General features: G+C 41.2%; 2 protein-coding genes across 5 annotated transcripts in view; one reads left to right on the forward strand and one right to left on the reverse strand.

The window, feature by feature from the left end:
- The window catches only part of kirrel3l (kirre like nephrin family adhesion molecule 3, like), a 33,609-nt gene extending 30,549 nt beyond the window's left edge, over nucleotides 1-3,060 (forward strand). The window contains exons 12-15 of one of the 4 annotated variants that reach the window (XM_029504238.1): nucleotides 72-191; nucleotides 373-482; nucleotides 624-734; nucleotides 839-3,060. In XM_029504238.1, the coding sequence (XP_029360098.1) occupies nucleotides 72-191; nucleotides 373-482; nucleotides 624-734; nucleotides 839-1,330 (833 nt within the window). In that variant the 3' untranslated portion in view covers nucleotides 1,331-3,060. The remainder of the gene's footprint in view (nucleotides 1-71; nucleotides 192-372; nucleotides 483-623; nucleotides 735-838) is intronic. The other 3 variants (XM_029504239.1, XM_029504240.1, XM_029504241.1) reach the window with 3 other exon arrangements.
- Nucleotides 3,061-3,598: 538 nt separating this feature from the next.
- Nucleotides 3,599-22,375, reverse strand: st14 (ST14 transmembrane serine protease matriptase). The gene is made up of 19 exons (XM_029504578.1): nucleotides 22,187-22,375; nucleotides 16,906-17,053; nucleotides 16,176-16,336; nucleotides 15,424-15,494; nucleotides 14,701-14,873; nucleotides 13,957-13,992; nucleotides 13,285-13,513; nucleotides 11,792-11,931; nucleotides 11,560-11,663; nucleotides 11,041-11,150; nucleotides 10,457-10,587; nucleotides 9,860-9,964; nucleotides 8,911-9,018; nucleotides 8,561-8,674; nucleotides 7,938-8,057; nucleotides 7,271-7,451; nucleotides 6,165-6,433; nucleotides 5,447-5,583; nucleotides 3,599-5,250 (listed from the first exon to the last, which is right to left on the reverse strand). Exons 1-19 carry the CDS (start codon nucleotides 22,211-22,213, stop codon nucleotides 5,089-5,091), a joined length of 2,526 nt encoding a protein of 841 aa, XP_029360438.1. The 5' UTR covers nucleotides 22,214-22,375; the 3' UTR covers nucleotides 3,599-5,088.
- Nucleotides 22,376-22,694: the final 319 nt, after the last annotated feature.

The following is a 22,694-nucleotide window of genomic DNA, read 5'->3' on the forward strand; positions in this document are numbered from 1 at the left end:
TTACGCATTACTATCCCTCATTTCATCTCTGCCCATCTCACATTTTTCTTGTATTTTTATTCCTGCTCCAGAAGCCTTGCCTATGCTGATAATCGTTGGTGGAGCAGTAGGTGGAGGCTGTGTTCTGCTCATCTGCATCATCACTCTAGTCTCCCTCTGCTGCAGGCACACAGGCAAAGGTGAGCTCAACGGTTAGTATGGGCAAGACGGTCCTCAGTCACTTCTTCATATCCACCAGATTCAAGGCTCTCTCACTTGTGAGCTGAAAATTGGGCAGGTTTTTTGTTCAATTTTCATGATTTTGAATATAATTTCCCATGTACATGCTCATCTGGTGATGTCAAGGCAAACTCAACTTTTTGATCCCTACAGGTAAAAGGTGCACCCGTCTTTCCAAGAGTGACATCAGAGTTCAGATCGTTCACAGTGATCACAACACTACCCGTGGCAATGATGACGAAGAGGATGTGAAAGAGCCCATGGTAAATTTCTTTGTTTGCTGCATCTTTAAGATGTATGTAATGACAGTTTGGGAAAAATTCTGATTTTAAGCGTAATTAAATGCTAAGGGTTCGTTTTGTTCTCATCCATGTGAATTATTGTTCATCCTAGTAATTTTTTAGAAATGTTTGGTCTTCCCTCAGGCCCCAAACAGCAGCGAGTCTCCAGGGACATCACGCACAGAGCACAGTGACCTTCTAGAAGAGGAAGAGGATGAAAGATCAGACATCAAGGTAAAACTTAAAACACTTATTTGATGCACAAGCAGGTATTGTTTTCATCCATTATACATGAAATTGTAAAGATTATGATTTGTTCTTTTCTGCTACTCATATAGGACCCCACCAATGGCTATTACAATGTCCGTGGCCATGAAGACCGCCACATACGGAGCAGCGGATTCTCTGAGTATGTGCCCAACTCAAGGCCAGTGTACACTCCATCGCAGCTGCCCTCCCCCAGCCCCATGTACGGTCAGCACGGTTCACAGCCTCGCATTTATGACTTCTCCCACCGATACGCGACCACCACAGCGGGAAGAACCTCATATGAACAGCAGCAAGCTGCCCAGCAGCAGCCTGCACAGCCTGCCAGTATTTACCCCACTGACCCTCTCTACAGTGGCTCTGCCTACTTACCTGCTACCTATGGTCGCGCCTTCACCAGTTACGTCAAGCCCGCTTCTTATGAGAAGGTGGATGCATACGACCAATCAGACCAAGCCAGCAAGGTATCCAGCTCATCTCGTTTCTCTTATGCCTCCTCACAAGTGTCCTCCCAGCAGTCTGACTATGGCCGGCCCTCACAACGTATGCAGACTCATGTCTGATTGGACTAAAAAATTTCAGAAAGGAAGAAAGAAGAGTAAAGGAGCATTGAGTAGTTAACTATTGTCGGCTCCACATGTGTGGCTGGACTAACATGAACAGATGAACAGATTTCTTTAGTGGATGGTCCTTCAAGGGCATGCGTGGACAGTAGTTGGAGGGAGTCATGTGATAACCCACCTGTTGTGACAGACTGCTGCATCTACAATATTGCTAACTGTAGAGCTCCTGAGCTGGAAAATTCAGCAGATTGTGATGTTTAAGTCAAACTTATGATTACAGTGTGATACCTCACCAGGTTATCTGTACACGATGACCACCCAAGACTGCGGAGATATTCTGTCAGTGGAAGGGCCAACTAGATGATAAATCAAATGCATCTCTTGAATTTGGGTGGCCAAAACAACTGGGGTAGCTGTCTAACTGCATTCCACAGTTTTCTTTGTCAATACTAAATGTCCAACTTGAACTCTAAAATACTTTGAAAGAACACATTAGAAGCGAAGATGCATTTGAGGAAAAAAACAGATATGAACAAGATATTTTTGTCTGTCATTTGATGTTTTGTTGGCATGCGAAAGGAATTCTAAGCACATTTGTGTCTCTATCATCAACTAAAGACTGAGCTATCCACAGAAACAGACATAAACTATCCTGCACAACAGGCTAGCACTACTGACCTACAAGTGCTACAGGCACTGTAATGTTTGAAGCGTTAAATCATCCGTGGAATACTTCTGGCCTGAGCTGTATTCCGGAAGCTTCTTCTGATAATAACCCTCACATGTTGGACTTGGCATTGTTGCTTACCGGTGGACAAAAGCAGGGGAATTTGTATTTTACCCTTCATTCTAATGAAGGACTGTTGTTAACTGTGTGTTGTAAAAAGATGGACAAGGTAGGGCCATAAGAACCCAAAGATGATGATAATTGGAGATAAGAGGGGCTGAGGCTGAATGCTGCACTCCTTTCCCTGGTACTGTTTGCTGATGTCTTTTCCGATTTGCAAAACGAAGAGTAGGCTATTACCAGAACAATCAAAAGTGGTGGTTTGGAAAATTGATGGCAATCTTGAACTTGAAATAAACTTGAAAATGAATGCAGCATCTTCAGCAGGCTCAGGTGGATTTAAGACGTGTGATGCAGTCCTAATGTGGACCATACACTCAAGTTTTACAACTCAATCAAATTGTCTCAACATGTTTACAAGAAACAGTACTACCCTGAAACACTACGTATCTGTACAAATGGCTGAGCCCATATTTTCTCTCTGTTGCATGCAAATGATGTGTCTAGTGAAAATCTTCAGCGTTTATATTCATGTCCATTTCATGTTTGAGACGTTGGTTTCTGCACCTGGCCCGGTTGCATCCCTCTTCCTGGATGTTTCAGTATGAATGCCTGTACTGCCATTTGTCTAAGAAGCTGTTACCAGGCAGCCTGATGAGAGAACAAATGTCACTTAAAGCGAAAAGGCAAACATCATCGCTTGTCTTTATTTTTATATTTTATATAAGCCTTAATGTACAGCGTGTAAGCTGCTCTATTGTAAAGTATCTTTATATACATATGTATCTATTTCCATTGATTTATTTGGGTCCACAGATCTTCTTTCTCTAAGTTGTTCATCAATCACTGAATGCAGTTACTATGCTTTTTCTTTTTTTTTTTTTGGAACACGACTAATTTCCATTTGTTTGTTCATTCTTTTAATAATGTATTAAGACTTTTATTTGCTAAAAATGAGCTATCATTGCTTGTACCTTTGTACACATATTTATATTTAAATAAAACCATTTCCGATAAAGAACTTGTTGGTGTGAATCCTGTGAGTTAATCGGCCTGGTGAGTTTCATTGGGCATGTGGGGGAACAGTGACAAACAAAGCTTCCCATGTAGAAACAATGATGAATACATAAATTAGCAGCACTGTCTATGTTGATTTTCCTATTCCCTCAGTGCTGCACAGCTTTTAATGAAGACAGACGATATTGCAGCACCCCCACTGTATGTGTATCCACCTCCCAAAGCTGACGTGCCCATCTTGAACGGTAATAGGATAGAGCTGTAACAATACGAGTTTGTCTTGTCACCTCTGTTCCTTAGGTAGGCATGCTGCGCACGATGGGGAGGAGCGGTACATGCTCATCGCAGTTCTTCTGTGAGAAGAGACAAGGTCTCAAAAGACAAACATTTATTAGGCACAACATAACACTAACCAAGGCACCATCAAAGCCAAATAATACTGGAAATGCAATTAGTCAGATGAATCAGATGAAAGAGGTTTATTCAGTTAACTTTTGTACAAAACATTTATAGAAACACAAACAAAGAAAGAATGTAAAAGAAAGTATTTCCATGATGAGTCAATGTACAGCACTCATTCTATTGGACATAAGTTTACACTTGAATATATTCTGTGTAAACACACTTTCAAATTCAATTCCAGTTTTCACTTTTAAAAACTTCCCCCCTCAATGATTAATACTTATCGAAGTCTTTGGTTCACTTCATCCAGGATGTAATATTTCCAGGAAAATCAAGATAAAGGCTAAAAATAGACTAAAAGAAACTAGTGGTGGTCTACAGGAGGAAAGTCTTAGGGATAAAAACTTATTGGATCGCTTTGGCCACTTGTGACAAACCTATTAGTTTGCTTTGGCTCTCCTGCATGTGACAGAAGACTTCAATCATCCTGAGCTTAAATAGAGAGCTGTGAAAAACCATCTGAGAGTGTAGGACAAACACAGATATAGGATCCCCACTCAGGTCAACAACTTAAAACTATGTGGGCTTCGCTCAAGTCTCAGATCAGAGTTCCTCAAGAACCATGCTGATGTTTTTGCTTGCTTTAGGCCATCAGTGACAAATCTAGTATATCTAGTATACTTAATGTTACTGCTGGCAGCTTTCCATGGCAAAGTTTTGACATTAGTTAATTAATTTTTCCATCCATTCAGCTTTGGGCTTTCATTTACTTTAGTATGATACAAAAATGGTCCTTAATAGATTTGAGCATGATGCTTGTGTATTTTTTTTTTTTATTTTTTTTTTTTTATAGTTTTTCATCAAACATTTTTCGTTTCTGAAAGTTGATACTCATGCTCAACTGGTAACTGAGACTAATGGCTGCCTGGTAGGCAGGGAGATAGAGATCAGTCAAAAAACAAAACTATGTGATGCTTTGAAACATTGTGCTACGGACCTTTATGATATTGGACTGAAAAAGCTGCAGCGATATAGTCACTGGAAATGTATTTTCGCAAAGTGCAAAATACATTACAACTCAAAAGGATAAAAGCACATCGCATGTCACCACCTGTGTAGAAAAAAATACATAAAAATTAAATTCAGCGAGTTTAAGGAAACACACTACTAAAATGTTCATATTCTGCTCATACCTGACGATGCTGTGTTTTACTATAACTGGGAAAATGATTCCCAGAACATGCTGATTTTATTATTGCATTATAAATGACATCAGTGCTATGGGGAAAAAAATACGATCCTAATTTAGCTTGAAAAACTATACAAAGAGTGAGTGAATGAGCGAATGAGTGGCAAAACAGGGATTGGCAACCAAACAAAGTGCTTGAAGTCACAGATGTGACTCTCTGGGTCCATGCAACAATGGTGCTAAAAAGATCCATCGTGAAAAGACTTGAATTCCTGAGAAAAACTCCAATGTTCTTTCTCCAATATTTTTGGCACTCCGACATTGTTCCCTGCTCTGCATGCCTCCCTGGTCCTCGCAGCATCATCAAATTCCTGTCTCTGCCTTGATCCAGTCTCTCAGCTTGGTGACACGTGAGTAGACACCCGGCTTGTTCCGACGAGCACAGCCCTCACCCCAGCTCACAATGCCAGCCTGGAACCACTTCCCACTCTCCTCGAAACACGCCAGGGGTCCTCCAGAGTCTCCCTGGTGAGCATTGTAAGGGGAGATCAGTTATTACATTGGACTCATATGTGAGAGCATGATAATTGTATGGGTGTAAAAATAGCAACACACACACACACACACACACACATACATACATACACACATACATACACACACACACATATACATACATACATACAAGCAACACATATATATATATGTTGCTTGGTCTCACCTGGCATGCATCAATCCCTCCAACCAAGAATCCACTGCAGAGCATCCTGGAGGTGAGTTGGCCCTCTGTGACTATATTGCACACAGTGTCATTGATGATTTTTACAGAAGCCTTCTGTAGCAGCTGTGCCTTTTGACCTGCAAGATCAGGACATGTCCTCTGTGTTAGTCACTAATATCAAAAGTGTTAACAGTTCAGATTAGCGTTAGCTAACGAAGGTTTAAGAAGCTGCCCATGGAAGCCTATGTCTGTCTTGATGTATGGATATGGAAGATGGCTTAGTAAAACAGAGCAGATTAGAAAAAGCTGAGAGAAAAGCGAGAGAGGGCCGAGTTGAAGAGAAGTATGTCATGACAGGAGTGATAAAGAAATGGGAGGGACATTAAAGAAATTGAAGAACAGGACAAAATGAGAAAGAGATAAAGGAAAGGAAAAATAGGCAGACAGGGAAAGAAGATGAAGGACGGAGATGAATAGCTTCGTGAAAAGGATGGGGGAGGCGTGAGATGTCTTCATTTTGATGCGAGTTGGATATGCTAAAAGGAAAAACCACTGCAGAGTGGGTCAACCTTAACTGAGGAATAGCAGCATAGATATTCATATTAGTGTGATATTAATCTGTTACAGTAAAATAAATAAATAAATGAAACTTAGTAGAACTGTGACTATAAATAACCAATTCATGTATAATAATAACAATAATGTATAACAATAATACCTCCTTCGCGGAGCGCGCCCCAGCCTGTGACCCAGCAGGACATGCCTGCATGGAAGACGTGGGAGGATGAGGGTAGGCAGATGGGTTGGATGGTGTTTGTGAACTCCAGCGGCTCACTGAGCTCCAGCAGTGCAATGTCATAGTCAAAGGTCATTTGGTTGTAATCGGGGTGGGAGATGATCCTCTTCAATGAGCGCCGCTGTACGTTTTCATGGTTGTACTGGTCCTGCATGCCACTGTAGGTCTGCCAGTTGGATGCAATATGGTTTCTGTAGTGGGATGTACAGCATCATGGAGTGAGGGTTATGGTTCTTTACATGCACAAGGCAGCATGGACAGGTACAATACTGTAAATATGTCAACAGCCCTACAAACTTTGTTTAAGGTTATGTGTTTCAATCTCCAATGAAACTGTGTCGGTCAAGACAAAGCAAGACCAACACAAACAAAAGCTTCAAAATAATAATATTAAATTAAAAAATAAAACTCATCAAACTTTTACAACAAGAACAGAAAATCAAAAGCTTCACAGAGTTAGTATTTATTTTTGGATTGCCCTGAATTTAGACAATATTGTTGACAACAATGCAAAGTTACACTGTACTCATGATGATATATGACAAGAAAGAAAACTTGTTTTTCTTTGGAAAATGCTCACAAATTAAATATGGGTCTTTTGTGCAACACATATCAACACTAGCTGTGAGTGTGGGAAAATAAGTACATTCCCCGTTGGTTGTAACAGAAGTGGCTCAGGCTCAGTGGCTCAACAGCATGATTAGTGCTCCACCCACAGGACACTCTGTTGAATACAGCTACATGTTTTCATGAATGATTTGTAAATAACCCCCCCCCCCCCAAACTTCACTGTCATCAGGGGTTAATTTGCAGACTTTGCAATTTGTGTATAATGGTCTCTTAATGTGAATAGTACTTTCCACTACTGAATACTGATAACTGACTAATAAAACCTGAAAAGATGTTAAAGAATGTCATGAATCATAAAATATAAATGGGAATAATACCAGTTTATAGGCTCAAGTATATAAGAGGGAATCTGGTTGTACATGTGAATGAGAGATTTGGATGTAGATGCTGTGACTCACTCTGGGCTGCTGGTGACAAAACAGTGGGAAGCTGAAAGGAGCCAATTCTCAGAGATGATAGAGGCACCACAGACATGCCCATAGGTCTGGAAGTGAAGGCTGACCTGCCAGGGCCATTCCCCCAGCTTGGCGTTCTGTCCTCCCACGATACGGTTCAGCTTATAAGGCCTGGTGCCACAATCTGACATTTAACAAAAAATACAATGAGAAAGGTAGGGCATTGGAGGGTGAGTTCAAAATGTTAGGTGAAACTGAGGGACGGGGGGGAAATCTGAAAAAGAGATCAAGTTGACTTGAAGCCATCTCCATTGGATTGGCCTTGGCTGTATGTGCTGCTATTACTCTTCGGAATCCAAATAAGGCACACTGGCATATTAGCTGATCAAAAACAAAAAAAGTAAAAATACAGGAACACCCTGAGGCTCAAATGGAGGAAAAAAAAAACAAAAAAACTTCAGAGATGACAAGATCAGCTTTCAAAGAGGAATGAAATAAATAAAGCAGCCAAGGCCTGGGGCTCTTTTCTAACAGACAGCCCAACGTGCAGCTTAAATCAGCTTGTCTATAATCTTATTTGAAGGACAGTGAGGAGATTTGATCCACTTTCAGCTATTTTAATTTTGAAATTGAATACTAAAAGAGGGGAAAAAATTAAAACATTTCTTACGACAGCTCTCCTCATCCGAGTTATCAGAACAGTCGTTGACGCGGTCGCATTCGGCATTCACCTTGTTGACACACTCTTCGTTCTTACACTTGAAGCTGAAGTTAGAGCAGATACCTAGAGCTACAGTGTGGTGGAGACAGGTCCAAGAAGCAAAACATATAGCAGTACATAAGTGTCAGAGCATTGCTAAGTTTATCCGGTAAAATAGTGTGCAATCAGTGAGCCTTCAAAGTGAGACTTGAAAGCACAATGCAAAGTGATTGAGGAGCTGATTGCTAATTGGGTGTATCGATTGGGGTTGAGGTCCAATATCCCTCTTTATTCACAGAAGTGAAAATCAGAAGGAAATGCAAGAGTGCCATCTGTGTGTGTGTGTGTGTGTGTGTGTGGCCAAGGGAAAGTGAAAGTGAGAAACAGTTAAATAAAAAGTTGGAGGAAAGAAATACTTTGAATCAACAATGAATGACTCTCCAACACGGCATCTTAAAAAAAACTATACCTAAAACTCTTCTGAGCGGTGGAAAAAGAAAAAAAATGGAATGGTTGGTGTAACACGTTTATAGATTACTCTGCTGGGACTTCTCACCTGACTGATTTGGAAAACAATAAGCACCGCTACTTACAGGCTTGACAATTGGCCTCATCGCTTCCATCTGCACAGTCCTTCTTTTGGTCACAAACAATGTCCTGAGGCAGACAAACCCCGTCCCCACAGCGCCACTCATTGGCCTCACAACCTAGAAGCAATCACAGATAGTGGGAATATCACGGGAAAATAAGGATGGACAGATGCTGGGCAAATTGGGCAAGACTCCAAACAAACTCCATTACTGATGGAATAATGAGTGCACACAGCCCAGCAGTGAGTGACCAGAGCGTTAGCAATGATGTCCCTTTAATACTAGCACAATTAGCATCGCATTAGATAGAGTTTGTATCCCCTATAGGGCACTTAAAAAACAGGGATACTTACTGCACTTCTTCTCATCGCTCCCGTCTCCGCAGTCATTGACGCTATCACAAACCCACATCCTTGGTTTGCACAAACCATTTCCACAAGCAAACTGGTCATTCTCACAATCTGGGGGAGCAGCCATGCCATGAATTTAACAGAGGAAGATGTAAATATGAGTGAAAAGGATTTTTCAACAATTCAATTACATATTGAAAAAATAAACAAAGAAATATGTATATAGAGACAGATAACGTCTCAAGTACTGAAGGTACAGCTAAACAGTCTGGGGAATGAAAACCGATTAGCCTTCTGAGAGTTAGATGAGATGGTTGATGACACTCTCATAAGTGAGTTAAATACAGAGCATTGGTTAGTTTTACGAAGCACAAGACTTAAAACACCTCAGCTCTGTCTGAACGCAACATAAACTTCCAGAAACTCCAAATCCTGTAATTTAACATGGGACATGCTTATTTCATCTGTATTAAAAACAAAATGGGAAACTGGTAAATTAATTGGCAAATTTTGTAGGAGATTTGCTCAGGACTATAAGCTCTTAACAATCAAAAGGCAGAAAGGCCCCAGTCCAGGTAATCAAACCGTGACCCTTCTTACCATAAGGCAACAGCACTAACCACCATTTCACTGTGCTGCCTATATAACCAAAGTTTGTTGTTTTTAGTCTCTGACACGGCCAGGAAAGACATTTCTCACTGTTCCCATTCTCAAAGCTGAGGAAAGCTAGGTGCCTTAGCCTTATATTTATCATGCAGCTGTAAGATCAAATCAAATCTAACTTATTTATACAGCACCAAATTACCAAAATTGAACCTCTCATCTAGCTCCTGAAGGAAGGCAGATAAAAACACTTAAAATAAAGAAATTTTTTTTCTAATTACTCTTTTAAGTACAAAAGGTAACATGGCGGCAATGAGTAAGCGTGCGATTGGTTCAAGGGGCAACTTACGGCACTTCATCTCATCACTCATGTCACCACAGTCGTTCCACCCATCACACCTCAGTTGCTTTGCAATGCAGATGCCAGAGGCACAGGCAAACTTGTCGGGGCAAGCTGTTCATAAAACAGTGAAAAGAGGCAGGGAGGGGAGAGAAAAGGAGTAAAAGAGGGTGATGACAAATTGAGCAAAGGGGAGTGACAGAGTATGCTCACAACATCTGTCATGTGGCCAATGCTTGTCCCTGCTGATCGGAGCAATTATAAATCCATTTCAGTCAAACTGGGAGACAACATAAAGAGCAGAGGGTTTTGGAAGTGCAGTGCTCATGACTGACAGTGGCAAATAAAATGGACCCAATAAACAAGCTCTCTGGTGATTAGTTTGGCTCTTGAGTTTCACTGCCGCAGTTTCTAAGCCTCTATCACTAAAACAGCTCTATTTGGCTGTCAGTCAGCCATTGTCTTCTAGTCTACCAGACTGCACGGTTACTCTTCCCGTCTTGCTCTGTAATGGCAGGCTATGAGTGTCACTGTCATGTTGCAACATTTGGCCTGTCTCGCCAAGTGCTGTGTCAGTGTGGGTGCCAGACAAGACTTTTAACTCACGGTTTTCCGGATCAAATGCGGTGTACTCTGCGCTGAAGCCTTTGTCAGTGTAGGACTCATCGGAATGGAAGTGAACATTTAGGATGTTGTTTTTGCTGGTCAGAGCCAGAGTGGACATTTCACCACAGTACCTGGCACACAAATCTCAGGTTTGTTACTGGATTTCTTTTGAAGTAATTTCAGGAGTTCCTGAACAGCCAGACATGTTGCAAACCGACAGCAGATTAGTAAAAATTATCTTTGGTAAAGGTAAACTGAAACAGAATATCAATAATTAAACAGGAAACCTCTTTGTGAGCAGAAATATAGCAAATACTTGGGGGGCAAAGGTTGAACCAAGGACAGCTTCAGGCATTACTTTGCTATTCACCTTTGATTTTGCTGACAAACTGGAAGGTTTGGTTAAAACCTGCATGGCTGCTTACTTGGCTGTTCATGCTTCAGTGTGGCTATTTTTCAGCTTTTCATGCTGATAGCAGCGTACCTATTGCTTATTGAGCTGAAGAAAATTGGGCCTGACTGCTATGCTATGCACACACTGTCAAACACAATCACATATATAATTTTCATGACTTCAGTCTTACTTGGTATCCATAATTTCCACAAAGTCTTTGTGACACACACGGATGTCCACCCCCGGCTCCTTCATGCGGAACATAGTGAACTTCACTCGCACCTTTTTCCCAGCAGGGACCTTCAGCATAGAGGAAGATGGGGTTGGTTCATGAAAAGCCTTATTTATCATGCCAGTCACTCCTCTACACACAGACATCTGTATCACATGTAAATGTAAACATCCACGCAACACACCCAAGCAGACAGTGGACATACACACCAGCCCCCCTGCCCCACTCAAAAAAAAAAAAAACAAACAAAAACAACAACAAACCCAACAACACACAAAACACTGCAGCTCAGCTAGAGCTGCGGCAGCAACAGCAGTCTGACACATGAAGATAGAAGAGGTACTGAACAGCTTGGCGTCTATAGTGCTGCCTCAGCATTCCTCTCATGGCAGGCTAAGGATGGTGGGGGAAATGGGTGGGTGGGTGGAGGGGTTTTAGGAGGAGGAGGGGGCGAAGGAGAGGAGCAGTGATGCAAACCTGGATGGTCCACTTGCAGTCAATGGCAGGGGGATAGAAGACTGGATAAAGTGGAGAGGTGAAGACTCCTTTGCTTGCAGAGAGGGCACCACCACAGGTTTGTACTGCAGATGAAGATGAGATATATTCACTCACTTCTGATCAGTTTCAGCTCAGTGAATTATTGTAGGTTTAGCAGAGAATACAGTTGCAAATAGACAATGTTTGTGCCAATGAGTGTCTCCTTTATTACGTTCAGACTTGGGAATGGCTTTGTACTCTGCAGCGAAGCCTGGCCTCTGGACATTAGTGTCAGCAATCAAGTTAATCAGCATGATGTTGCCAGAGGACACCACCTCCAGAGGGTTGGAAGGAGGCCTCTGACCACACTTCCTGTGAAAAAAGGGGAAAAAAAGGAGTAAGCAAGTTCTTGCAAAAATAAGATTTGATTACTTTATCAGAAGAATGTGTTAAAAACAAATGTAGTAAAGGCCACCATGAAGGACCAGATGATTGATTGAAGCATTTAGTTTTTCATTTTCTTAGGATGTGCCAGATTTAAGGAAGTTAAGTGTGGCTGTAATTGTTTTTAGTCAGAGACACAAAAAAAAAAAAAAAAAAAAAATCATTGTGGCAAACAAGTTTAAAACACTCGAAAGAATTCTTTAGGGAAAAAAATAAATCAATAGATAAACAGAAGAAGAGATAAATATGGTGAGAGAGTGCCAGCACTAAATAAAAATTGCTTAAGCTGAGTTTGAAAGTCAAAGATTAGGTATCAGCAAAAAGTTGCAAAAAGTTGCCTCCATGGCTCTGGTGGCAGAGCCATGGAGGTGAAAATGATGCTGCAAGAATAGTAATACATCTATCTCTGGTACAATAACGTCATTATAGCGTATTATATTATGGTTCTCATGAACCCCATGTCATGTTCGATAAGGCTGATCACTCAATAGCATTCTAAAAATTTTATGCATCACTTGGTTACACATATTTGTTTGGCAATGGTTCCAGAGTTTGACATCACCTGCAGCTACAGCTGATGTTGCATTCAGGAGCCTGTAGTTTCAGAATTTTACCACTCCCCCACAGACAAAGTGCAATTACACTCAGTGGTATAGCAGTATTCAGGTTTTCACCCATCACAGATTTGAAAGGAGAGGTCTTTTTGAGGCAACTCAATCTCTCCAAGGTCTCAAAAGTTAACAATAAAAGGGACATGGCGCTCTGAAGGCTTCAGAGCCAAGAAAAAAAAAAAGTTCACAAATCACAAATGCAGTGAAAGGAATGAAGTGGAACCTGGTTTCTACCCACATCAAAATAGCTTTTACTCTTAAATCCCTCTGCAACATTTCAGTCAAATACAAAGTGTTTCCTGGTGGTTGTCCTCTGGGAATCACGTAGAGATATGCTCCCCCTCTCTCTGATCTTCAAGACTAAATAAATGAGACAAATGTTGGTTCAAACAAACCCTGCTACCAAGGTTTAAAGGCAGGATGAGAATGTGATTTTTGTTACAACTTGTAGTTCTGTTGGAGTACAAATTAGTCATTTTGTTTCGTTTCTTTTAAATACAATTCCTCTTGCGGGGGAGACATTAAAGCAAAGAATACTGCACCACATACCACCATCAAAAAGAGTGACAGAAAAACCTGATTCATCAATCAAAGATGTTACTTTTAAAGAGAGCCTAACGTGTCTAACAAGTTTCCCAAATACTCTGGACATTCACAGGTCATCACTTACTCTGTGATGGCCTGTGACTCATCAGGACTCAAAGAGTCAAAGATGGAGACAAAGTCATCCGTGCAATCATCCTCAACATGGAAGAATGGGAACTTGACAGAAATGGCGTGGCTCTCTGAGGTTCGGATTTGCCACTGACACCGAACCTTGGGAGGGTAGGCTACAGGGTATCCTGGAGATGAAAAGCTCTTCTCCGTTTCTTCAGCCTCCAGCTTGTAGAAACACTCATCTGAGCACAAAAGACACAAGTTATATCTCAGAACATACATGGAACTAGAAAACAGCAGTTTATGGCCAGTAAACTAAAATATCACTATATTTATATTCTGTATCTCCTACATTTTGGATTGCACTTTGTAGGTTCTTCTGATCTTTTATGCAACAGACCTATGTCAAGTCAGATGTTAGGACAGTGCATCCATTTCAGGAATGAAATGTAATATAGTCTAATCAAGCCAAGGTTCCCAATTGCCAGACAGTGTTAAAGAAAAGTGTTGGGCATAGTGACTGAGTCGCCCTGGCCTGATACGGGGTTCTCAATCTCTGACTAAAGCAGCACATGTACAGTACAGGCGGGGCCAGCCATTCGTCACAGACTGGCAGGAGGGTGAGCATCTAGCCAGCTGGAAAATTACAGCTGCGAGTGATTGAAATGGGACGCGCTGTACTCACTGGCTCTGGGGTTCCTGGCCATGCGAGGGTCTGTGACTGGAGACAGAGAGAGAGTGGCAGAGAAACAGGAGGCGAGGTAAGAATGGGTCACCAAAGTTGGGAAGCTGATAGAATTTGATGCATGAACCTAAAATATTTGGGTTGCACATTTTCTGTTCCATTTCCCTGCGGTTAAAAGACCCGGCGGTGGTGTGTAGCTCTTTCTGCTCCATCTCACCTTGCCCTACAGCAGCAACCCATACATCTCTGTCTAACTATCTGGGACAGCAACATCAAATCATACCCACAGAAATCATTTTAAAGAGGACCAAAACCACTGAGTCACAGGCCCAGCAGTTGGCTGGTAGCCAGGATGTGGACAAATCCAATGTGAATGCTGAGAAGACAGAAGGAAGAAAAATGGCTGTCTCAAGCCAGGCCAGAGCTCAGCTAATATCATTAGAGGATCCAAACAGCATAAAATGTGCAATCTCAGATGAAGCACAAGCAGAGAGCTCTGGCTTATCTATTATCATCTTATCAGCACAACTCAGAGCTGGCTCCTATAATGCAAACAGAGAGCACACAGAATACCAATGCTGATAGGAGATGACAATGACCGTATTCAGATCTGTATTCACTGTGCTTTATCTTTGCTGATAGTTAAATGTCATATTCATGTGCCAGCTGTAATAAAACACCAAGATACCCCTTTGTGTGACCCCCCCCCTCCACCCGCCCACATGGCCCCCCAATGGTACCTACACGAGGCAGTGACTTCTGTGATCTTAATATCACTGAGGCTTGAACCAGTGCGTTGTTGATTAATGCCTCTTTCCAGCGACTCCAGTACCCGTTCTTCTGAGAGCTCAGGCAAAATGTCCAGATCTTCAATTGGAACATAAAACTGGGACCAGAAGTAAGCAGTCACACCCTCACTGGTATAAGGGAAATGTGAAAGAGAAGGAGAGGGAGAAAGGAAAGCATTGAGAAGAGATTTAGTAAAAAAGCTTTAACATTTACGAAGACACAGCAAACCAGTGAAAGATGGGCGATTTGAAATACTGCAAGAAAAAAATAATCACAAAAGCCAAATCTGGCAGCAGCTCTATATCCTCTGCCCACACCCTCTGTACAGCAGCATGACTACAGTGTTTGAATTTACTGCCAATGTTTGCACAGCACTATATAATTCACTACAGTGCAATGCTACACAAGTAACTGAGTATGGTCATGTAGGGGAGTGACAGGGTCCAGGGGCCTCGTCTCTGTTCAGGCGTCAATATGAGAGCCAGGTCACAATGACCACATCTAATCTTTTGGACGTACAGAAAAACACAACAGCCTTGCAGGTCTATGCAACAAAGCTTTCACTTCATGTAAGTAACTTCAATGTAATATAACTTCAACATGAAGTCTCTGGTATCCAATCCTAACCCTAACAGCAGACAGTTTAGGAGTGGAAAAACAGTAGAGGAGCTACAGTACCTGAATGCAGTGACCACAGATTTAGTGTAGTATTTTGCAAGCAGTGGTTCTTTCAAGTAGTTTTCCCCCAGCTGTGTAGAGAAAAAAATATTTTTATAAAACAGGCCATGTACAAGATTCCTGCTTGTCTGCCTGAAGACGAAGTACAAATTAGCATGTTAACATGAAAAAAAAAAAAAAAAAAGCCCTCCATGCAAAGCTCACAATAATGGAATCCTCAATTAACTGTCTTGCCTTCAGCTGCAGTGAGCTATGAACTATATCAGACATGGATACCGATATGGTTCAGCACAAGTAGTATTTATGGGGGTAGGCGGGAGTGCAGCTTCACAAAAGGGGAAGAAAAAGCCAAAGCTGATCAAAAGGTGGAACAGGTTTCACAAGAGCAGATATAAACACTCACAATAGAGGAAATGAACCTGTTTTCTTTTTGACCCAAAGGGGTTACAATACAATTTTCTACAGAGGGGTGGTGCTAGAGCGACATTTTAAAGTTGCTGGATATTTGTGTAAACGTATCCCAGCATTGTTGGCTCCTGCAGTTCTCAAAGTGAGCGGACAGTTTATAGGAGACATGACAGGTGGGGCGCAACAAACTGGAGGAAATTTTGTGTTTCACGCCTATCTTTATTGACAGCAAAGATCTTGCATTCAAAACAAAACTCCCACACACAAAAAAGTCAATCATCCATAGTCTGCATTAAGCCTATGTTCTAATTAAAATAGTTTATAGTAAACAATGACAAACTTACTTCTGTCTCCAGTTTTTTTGCCAAGCTCTCGAATTCTTCGCTGCTTGTGTCCTCTAGCTTCTCGTCATACTGTGCGCCAACCAGCTTCATATGCCCACTGAAGACCTGCTCTGTTGGGCTGATGTGTCTATGTAGAGTGGCATCAGAATCAGCGTCTTTGACTTGGAAGAGACAGGAAGATGAGGGTTAAGTGTCTGCAAAAAATATGTGTGTGTATATATATAAGATTGCTGCCTCTGATGAAGAGCTGAGGTGAAAAAAAAAAAAACGCATTGAAGCAGTATTTTAAAGCTGTAAACTGTAATCTCATATCAAGAGGACAGTTTGGTTCGTAAATGACAGAGAAGCTGTGCTGTGGACTCTGTGACATCTGTCTGCTTTGCATTATTGAAGGAGAAAGTTGATGCAGTGAAACACAAGTGGGAAATTACAAAGTCCAAACAAGCCAGTCTTAATAAGTTTTCAAAAAGATTTCAGAGCAGTGCCTTCACAGAAAATGGAAATGATCCCCATCACAGTTTCTGATGTTCACAAAGCAAACACTGAAATTCCAATTTAATTTCAATCAATACAAATCTTGATTTATCCTCAGAAATGTCCAGAGAAATACAGTATCTCACTTTATTTAATCACACATATAAACACATATTACTGTACTGTGAGGCTTCATTGTCATTTTTAAATAGTAATTTTATTGTTAATTGTATATTTTATTATTGATCATACTCACATAAAAACAGCCAAATGAGAAATGCTACAACAGCCGCTACAACCAGAACTGCCAAAAGAGCCCCAACGATGATGCCAGTCTTCTTCTTTGACGACACCTTCTCTTTGTTGGTGAAGAAGTCAATTTGCTCGTGGCGGCCATTGGGTCCCTGATGCAGAAAAAGAACAAAACAAAGTCAACAAAACATAAAGCAAGTATGCCATTTTGTGCATTGACTTGGATTATACCATGAACCACAATGAGAAATGTATACCTGCAGTGTGGATTCAGTCTTATCATGTGTGTATTAAATACAGTAGCAACAATAATCTTTAGTTTAAGACACATTCCCACATTTCTTTTACATTTAATCTATTGTTGGCCACACATCACACACTTCTCTTAAACCAGATGAGCTGTAAATGAGCATTTAAATGAATTTCTGCCGGTATGTCAGTTTGAATTTTCTATAACTAATGTTACAAGAACAACACTTTCAACATACTTATCTCTCAGCATAAATGACTTTGTGTGTCTTATGTGTCTTTACTTGTCATACATTTCCTCTTTGATATATTGTAACTGAGTTGCTAACTAATAACTGTACGAACAGCTGATTTGCTCAGCTTTCCAGGAATGGCATGTTAAAACAGGGAGATTGTGAATGTTTGCAAAACTGGCCAAACCTGTAGCAACTGTGACAGACAGCCCACACTGACACCGCCTGCGTACATGCAATCACAAACTGACTTAATAAAGACGGTGCAACTTAGCAAAGGATTTGGGCTTAATAGTTACGGCTGTGTGTGTCCTGTTGATACTGTAGTGTCTGTTGTTGAGCTCTCTGAAGGAGGAAGACTGAGAGAAAGGTTTCACAACACTTAGTAATCAACACACAATGAATTCAGTGCCTGTAGCTCAAGAGTGAAGAAGCCCGAGTGCCATTAGGAATAGAGAATCACTTTGGCATTAAATCAATTTGTCAGATGTGCTGCCCCTTAAGATGGGGGCTCAATTACATGAGTCTAGATGATAACTCATAGCAATTAAGGCCTATTCTTACCCAGCCCAGGCTTCCACACATGCTTTCTAATTGGAATCTCTAACGGCAATCATGGGCCAGAATGAAGGGAATCATTAGAGAAGGGGTCAGCAAGTGCTCCAGGGTCTCTTTCTATCAGTCACCATGATCACAGACTAATAAAACCATTACATGCTCTTCATCATATCACATTCTTCACCCCTAGAAAGAATTACTACCCCAGCTTTGAACAATGGGAATCACAAAAAAAAAAAAAAAAAAAAAAAAAAGCTGAGGCATTCTTAAAGACGAAGCACTGCATGTCTGTCTCTCAGGCCACACCATGTTGTAGCGCTGACAATCGGAGTGTAACAGCAGATATCAAGTTTAGAGAACTGTGAGAAAAAACAAACAGACATAAAATGTGTTAACCAACAAAATAGGAAAGATGTGCAGAAGCAGACCAACCAGTCTGGCAAGAAGAAAACAGGCTTCCATGTTTTTAAGGTGTGGTTTCAAACAAATAAAAAGACAGCTTGCACTCCAGTAGAGTTATTAAAATGTCACTTCAGTATTATCCCTAATTGACAGATTTCTCCAACCTATCCACATCTGTAGTCAGTGTGAAAAGTCATGACTGAACCGACAATACAGTATATCCAAGTACTGTACTCCCTCCAGGTTAAAGTATCGACATTACAGGTACACTGCTGGATTTGTATGAAAACATTAACTCACATTGGTAACGCATTAAATGATACTGTGGGGTTTTTGTTAACTAGTGTGTTAAAATCTGTTTTAGTGAACCAAAATACCCATTGTGTCAGTCAGGTGGCACATCAAAATGGAAATGGCATACCATGATTGTGAGACAGGTGCGCCTTCGGACAGTCACATGAAAGCACCCTTTGAAATGGCCTATTTTGTTTTGAAAAAAAAAACAAAAAAACAAAAAAACAACAACAAAATAGCCACTTAGTTATAGATCACACATAACTGTGGTGTTGTGTTTATATTTATGCTTTTCTGCCACGAAACCATTTAAATCTGTCATTCAGACCAAAGCTTTCTGCGCTCAAAATATCAAACATTAATATACAATGTCACATTGCAAAGGGCTGCAAACTTAACAAACCAAGAGCCCAAACAGACAATAAGAAAAAAAGGGAAACAAAAAGATGAACAGAAAGTCAACGTTAAACTTAACTTTAATAAAAAATATTTTTATAAAAATTCACATTTGGGACAATATATCAAGCCTACATGATGTATGCAATTTTCTAATTGTACAGACCTAAGAAACTGTCAGCTAGATCAGACTTAGTCAACAGAGCAGAGCTTTCGCTGTGAAACTGGCTGTTTTTCTCCTAAATCTCCACTCTTTTGAAGGCAACCACATCTCATCTACCGAAAGAACCAAATGTTAACATTAACCCTGACTGAAGCAGTTAGCCCCAATCAAAGTGAGCAGGTGAAATTTGAAAGCGGACACCAGGCAGGCCCTCCTTAGGCTTTTTTTACACAATATGTTTTGAGTTGTCACATTAGGAGGATCACAAGTATGAGTAATAAAATTAATTATTAGTGGCTGAATTAAATTCAGTGCTTCAGCTGTAGTGCCATGTAACAATACCGCTGCTTAACTATCATAGCGTAATAACATATTAGGTCTAAGGTGATTTGTGGTTACTTCTCTTACCCATAGTGTGGAAAAACAACTACGCAATAGAAAATTTTTACTCAAATAACTTTTTTGTATCAGCTTAGACGAAGTTTTAGGCCAAGTTACAGTAACGACTGAGGCTCTTATATTTATCAATGTTCAGCTGTCACATATTTACTTTGAGCAAACAAAAGCCAACACGCATTTATTACCCCACAGTAGGCCCATGCAGTTGTTAGCAGTTAGCCTGTCAAACTACAGCATCAGCCATTTGGATGTGTATTATGAAGATGCTCTCACAGCATACTACCACCTTGATGTACAAAGTGGAGCTGGGCAGAAATCCTGCTACACTCCATCGTATTTAGTAAATAACTGAGGAAGACCAAAGGAAGGACAGTTCTGTTGCTTCATTTACATGGAGGTGCCCTCATTGAACTTATTTTATGTAAATTCTGTGCACAAATATAGATAAAGCTAAAGCTAAAGACAAAGAAAGACAGTGGTAAAGATTAAACCCGCGTGGCACATACAATTTTGTGGAACTAACAATGTTACATTTTCAACATAACTGCCCTTGAATTGTCAGCTGAAACACAAAAGAAAAAGAAAAAGTGGCCCCTCCCACTGAGTCTGATAACAGACTGTGAGAATCACTGCGTCCTCATTTGAATCCATCTAAGGCTGGACTGTACACAGTCAAACTTAAGCAGTTTCACTCATACAACTTACATAATTTGAAACAAACATGTTTCCCAGTTTTCAGAGAGACCAAGGGCAGCTTGAAAGCGCAGCACTTATTTTCTTTTGCTTAGTTAGCTTTGTCTTCAAGGACACATTACCAACTCGCATGTGTGTAGGTATTCTCACACATCTGACTGTTTAAGTCCTTGTTAATGTCAGTCCAAGAGTCACAAACTCTTCATTCGCCTGAATCCTGAAACAGTTGACTCACATGATTTTTTCGCATACTGATGCACTACAGAGCGAATTTCTGTTTTCATGAAGATGCCAAATGAAGGCTCTGGCTTTGAACAGGTGCATTTGAGCAGAACTGACCAAAGCCTTGTAGCCATTAATGGGTCCCTATCGGAAAAGAAATTTAACTTTGGTCGTCACTCAATATTTTCGGCCATAAACTGCTCTGATTCGACCCAGACTCTAAAACCAGAAAGAAGTTGGATTATTGCGGAACCAGAATGAATTTACACATGTTCCAAAAGCTGTTTCACCCTTAAATATAATACATATGCGTCACCACACAGCAATTCCATTAACCAGGAATTAATACATCAACAATCTGTGCGTGTGCAGTCACGGATGAGAGTGAGAGCACACAATGCAAACAACACACTAGTGTACATCCTAAAAACACAAACCTAATCCAATAGTTGGAAACACTCAGCCAACTGTGGCTTCACAAGTTTCCTATTTATTTACTGCTTTCAAAATTACCAGATTAATTTATATTCAACCATCTTCATACATTAAGCAAAGACAAAGAAAAGAGTAAAAACTGAAAACACCAACTGTTGACACAGTACGCCTCCCAGAGGCTTTCTAGTCCACTAGAACACTGGAACACTAGAGATCGACTCCTCTTACTGTCTGAACACAACCAAGTCACATGCTGTGCACTGGTCGGTCCGTCTGTCCGTCCATCCATCCATCTTCTACCGCTTTTTTGTTTCTGAGTCACGGGGGTGTTGGAGCCAATCCCAGCTCACACTGGCTGAGGGCGGGGCCACCCTGAACAGGTCACCAGTCCATCACAGGGCCAACACACAGAGACAGACAGAGACCAACAATCACTCACACTCACACCTACGGACAGTTTAGGGTCACCAGTTAACCCAAACATGATGTCTTTGGACGGTGGGAGGAAACCCACACAGAAACTGGGACAACATCCAAACTCCACACAGAAAGGCCCCAGGCCGGGAACTGAACTCATGACATTCTTATTGTGGGGTGACAGCACTAAAAAGACATGTAAAACAAATGAAGCATGTTCTTCAGGATGTATAATTCAATTAGCCACATTTCAAACTATTCTTTAATATCCAGTTGAACTAGAATACATTATTCATCATCATTATTCATAAATAAACAATCCTCCCCTTCTTCAATCCTGACATTGAATTCAGAAGTTTCAGTTGTCAAAAGAAAGACTGAGTATTCATTCTAAATTTACGCAGATAACTTAATCATTCATCCAAACATTTATAATGGGGGGAAGAGTCCGTTCTGGTATCTGTGGGCTCAGACACAAACACATGCTTATGGAAAGTAAAGCTATATTAACTTTGTTGGTCTAAACGCTTTCGAGGAATGAAGGTGTCTTGTGTCTTGTTTTGGAAATGCCAGCAATTCATCCATAGTTCCAATACACACACACACACACACACACACACACACACACACACACACACACACACACACACACACACACACACACACACACACTTGAAACTACTGTGGGAAACAGGTAACCTGTGGATGAAGGCCCAACACTTTGAATATGTGATCAGCTAACGCATCGCACGCGGGGGGCCGCTGTGCACTGACTGTCCTCCCTCTCCCAGCGAGCGGACGTGAGATAACGCAGTCTGACTTACGGCGTATTCATATCTGGCGGAATACATCTTCCACAGACGCTCCGAGGTGAATCCAACACGACAAGAGACCCGGAGTCCTCAAGCCCTGTCCGAGGCCGCTGCTGTAATGTGTCAGTGATGTAGTTTCACCATGTAATCAAAGCGACACCGTGTCTTCCTGATCCGTCTGTGGCCGGGACAGCTGAAACCTTTTCCTCACACGCCCAAAGGCTCAAGCCACGCCCCTCCCAGATACCTGGGCGCCCCTCGGCAGGTGAAGCGCGGCCCCAGCGGGCTGGTGGTGGTTTGAAGGCGGGGGAAATAATCTGCGGACCTTTTAGGGTGTCGCCGACGAACCGGGGGAAGTCTCAGACCTGTACTCAAACAAAATAAAAGACCTTTTTACATACGGTCAGCATGAAATCTATTATAGGGGATTATATTCAGTGTTATGGAATTTTCATTGGAAACATTCAAATATTGGTCATGCATTACATTATTTCAGCATTCCGTATTTTTGTTTGCATTG

Source organism: Echeneis naucrates, chromosome 6 (genome assembly GCF_900963305.1).
Source record: "Echeneis naucrates chromosome 6, fEcheNa1.1, whole genome shotgun sequence".
NCBI classification, from domain to species: Eukaryota; Metazoa; Chordata; class Actinopteri; order Carangiformes; family Echeneidae; genus Echeneis; species Echeneis naucrates.

Bases quoted from the DNA above. Each gene is read 5' to 3' on its own strand.
- st14 (XM_029504578.1), bottom strand. From the start codon at position 22,213: ATGTATTCCGCCAGATATGAATACGCC. The intron at 10,588-11,040 runs GTAAGACTGAAG...TTTGTGTGCCAG, and splicing joins GTGGAAATTATGGATACCAA to GTACTGTGGTGAAATGTCCA. The intron at 7,452-7,937 runs GTAAGAAATGTT...GTTAAATGTCAG, and splicing joins CTCGGATGAGGAGAGCTGTC to ATTGTGGCACCAGGCCTTAT.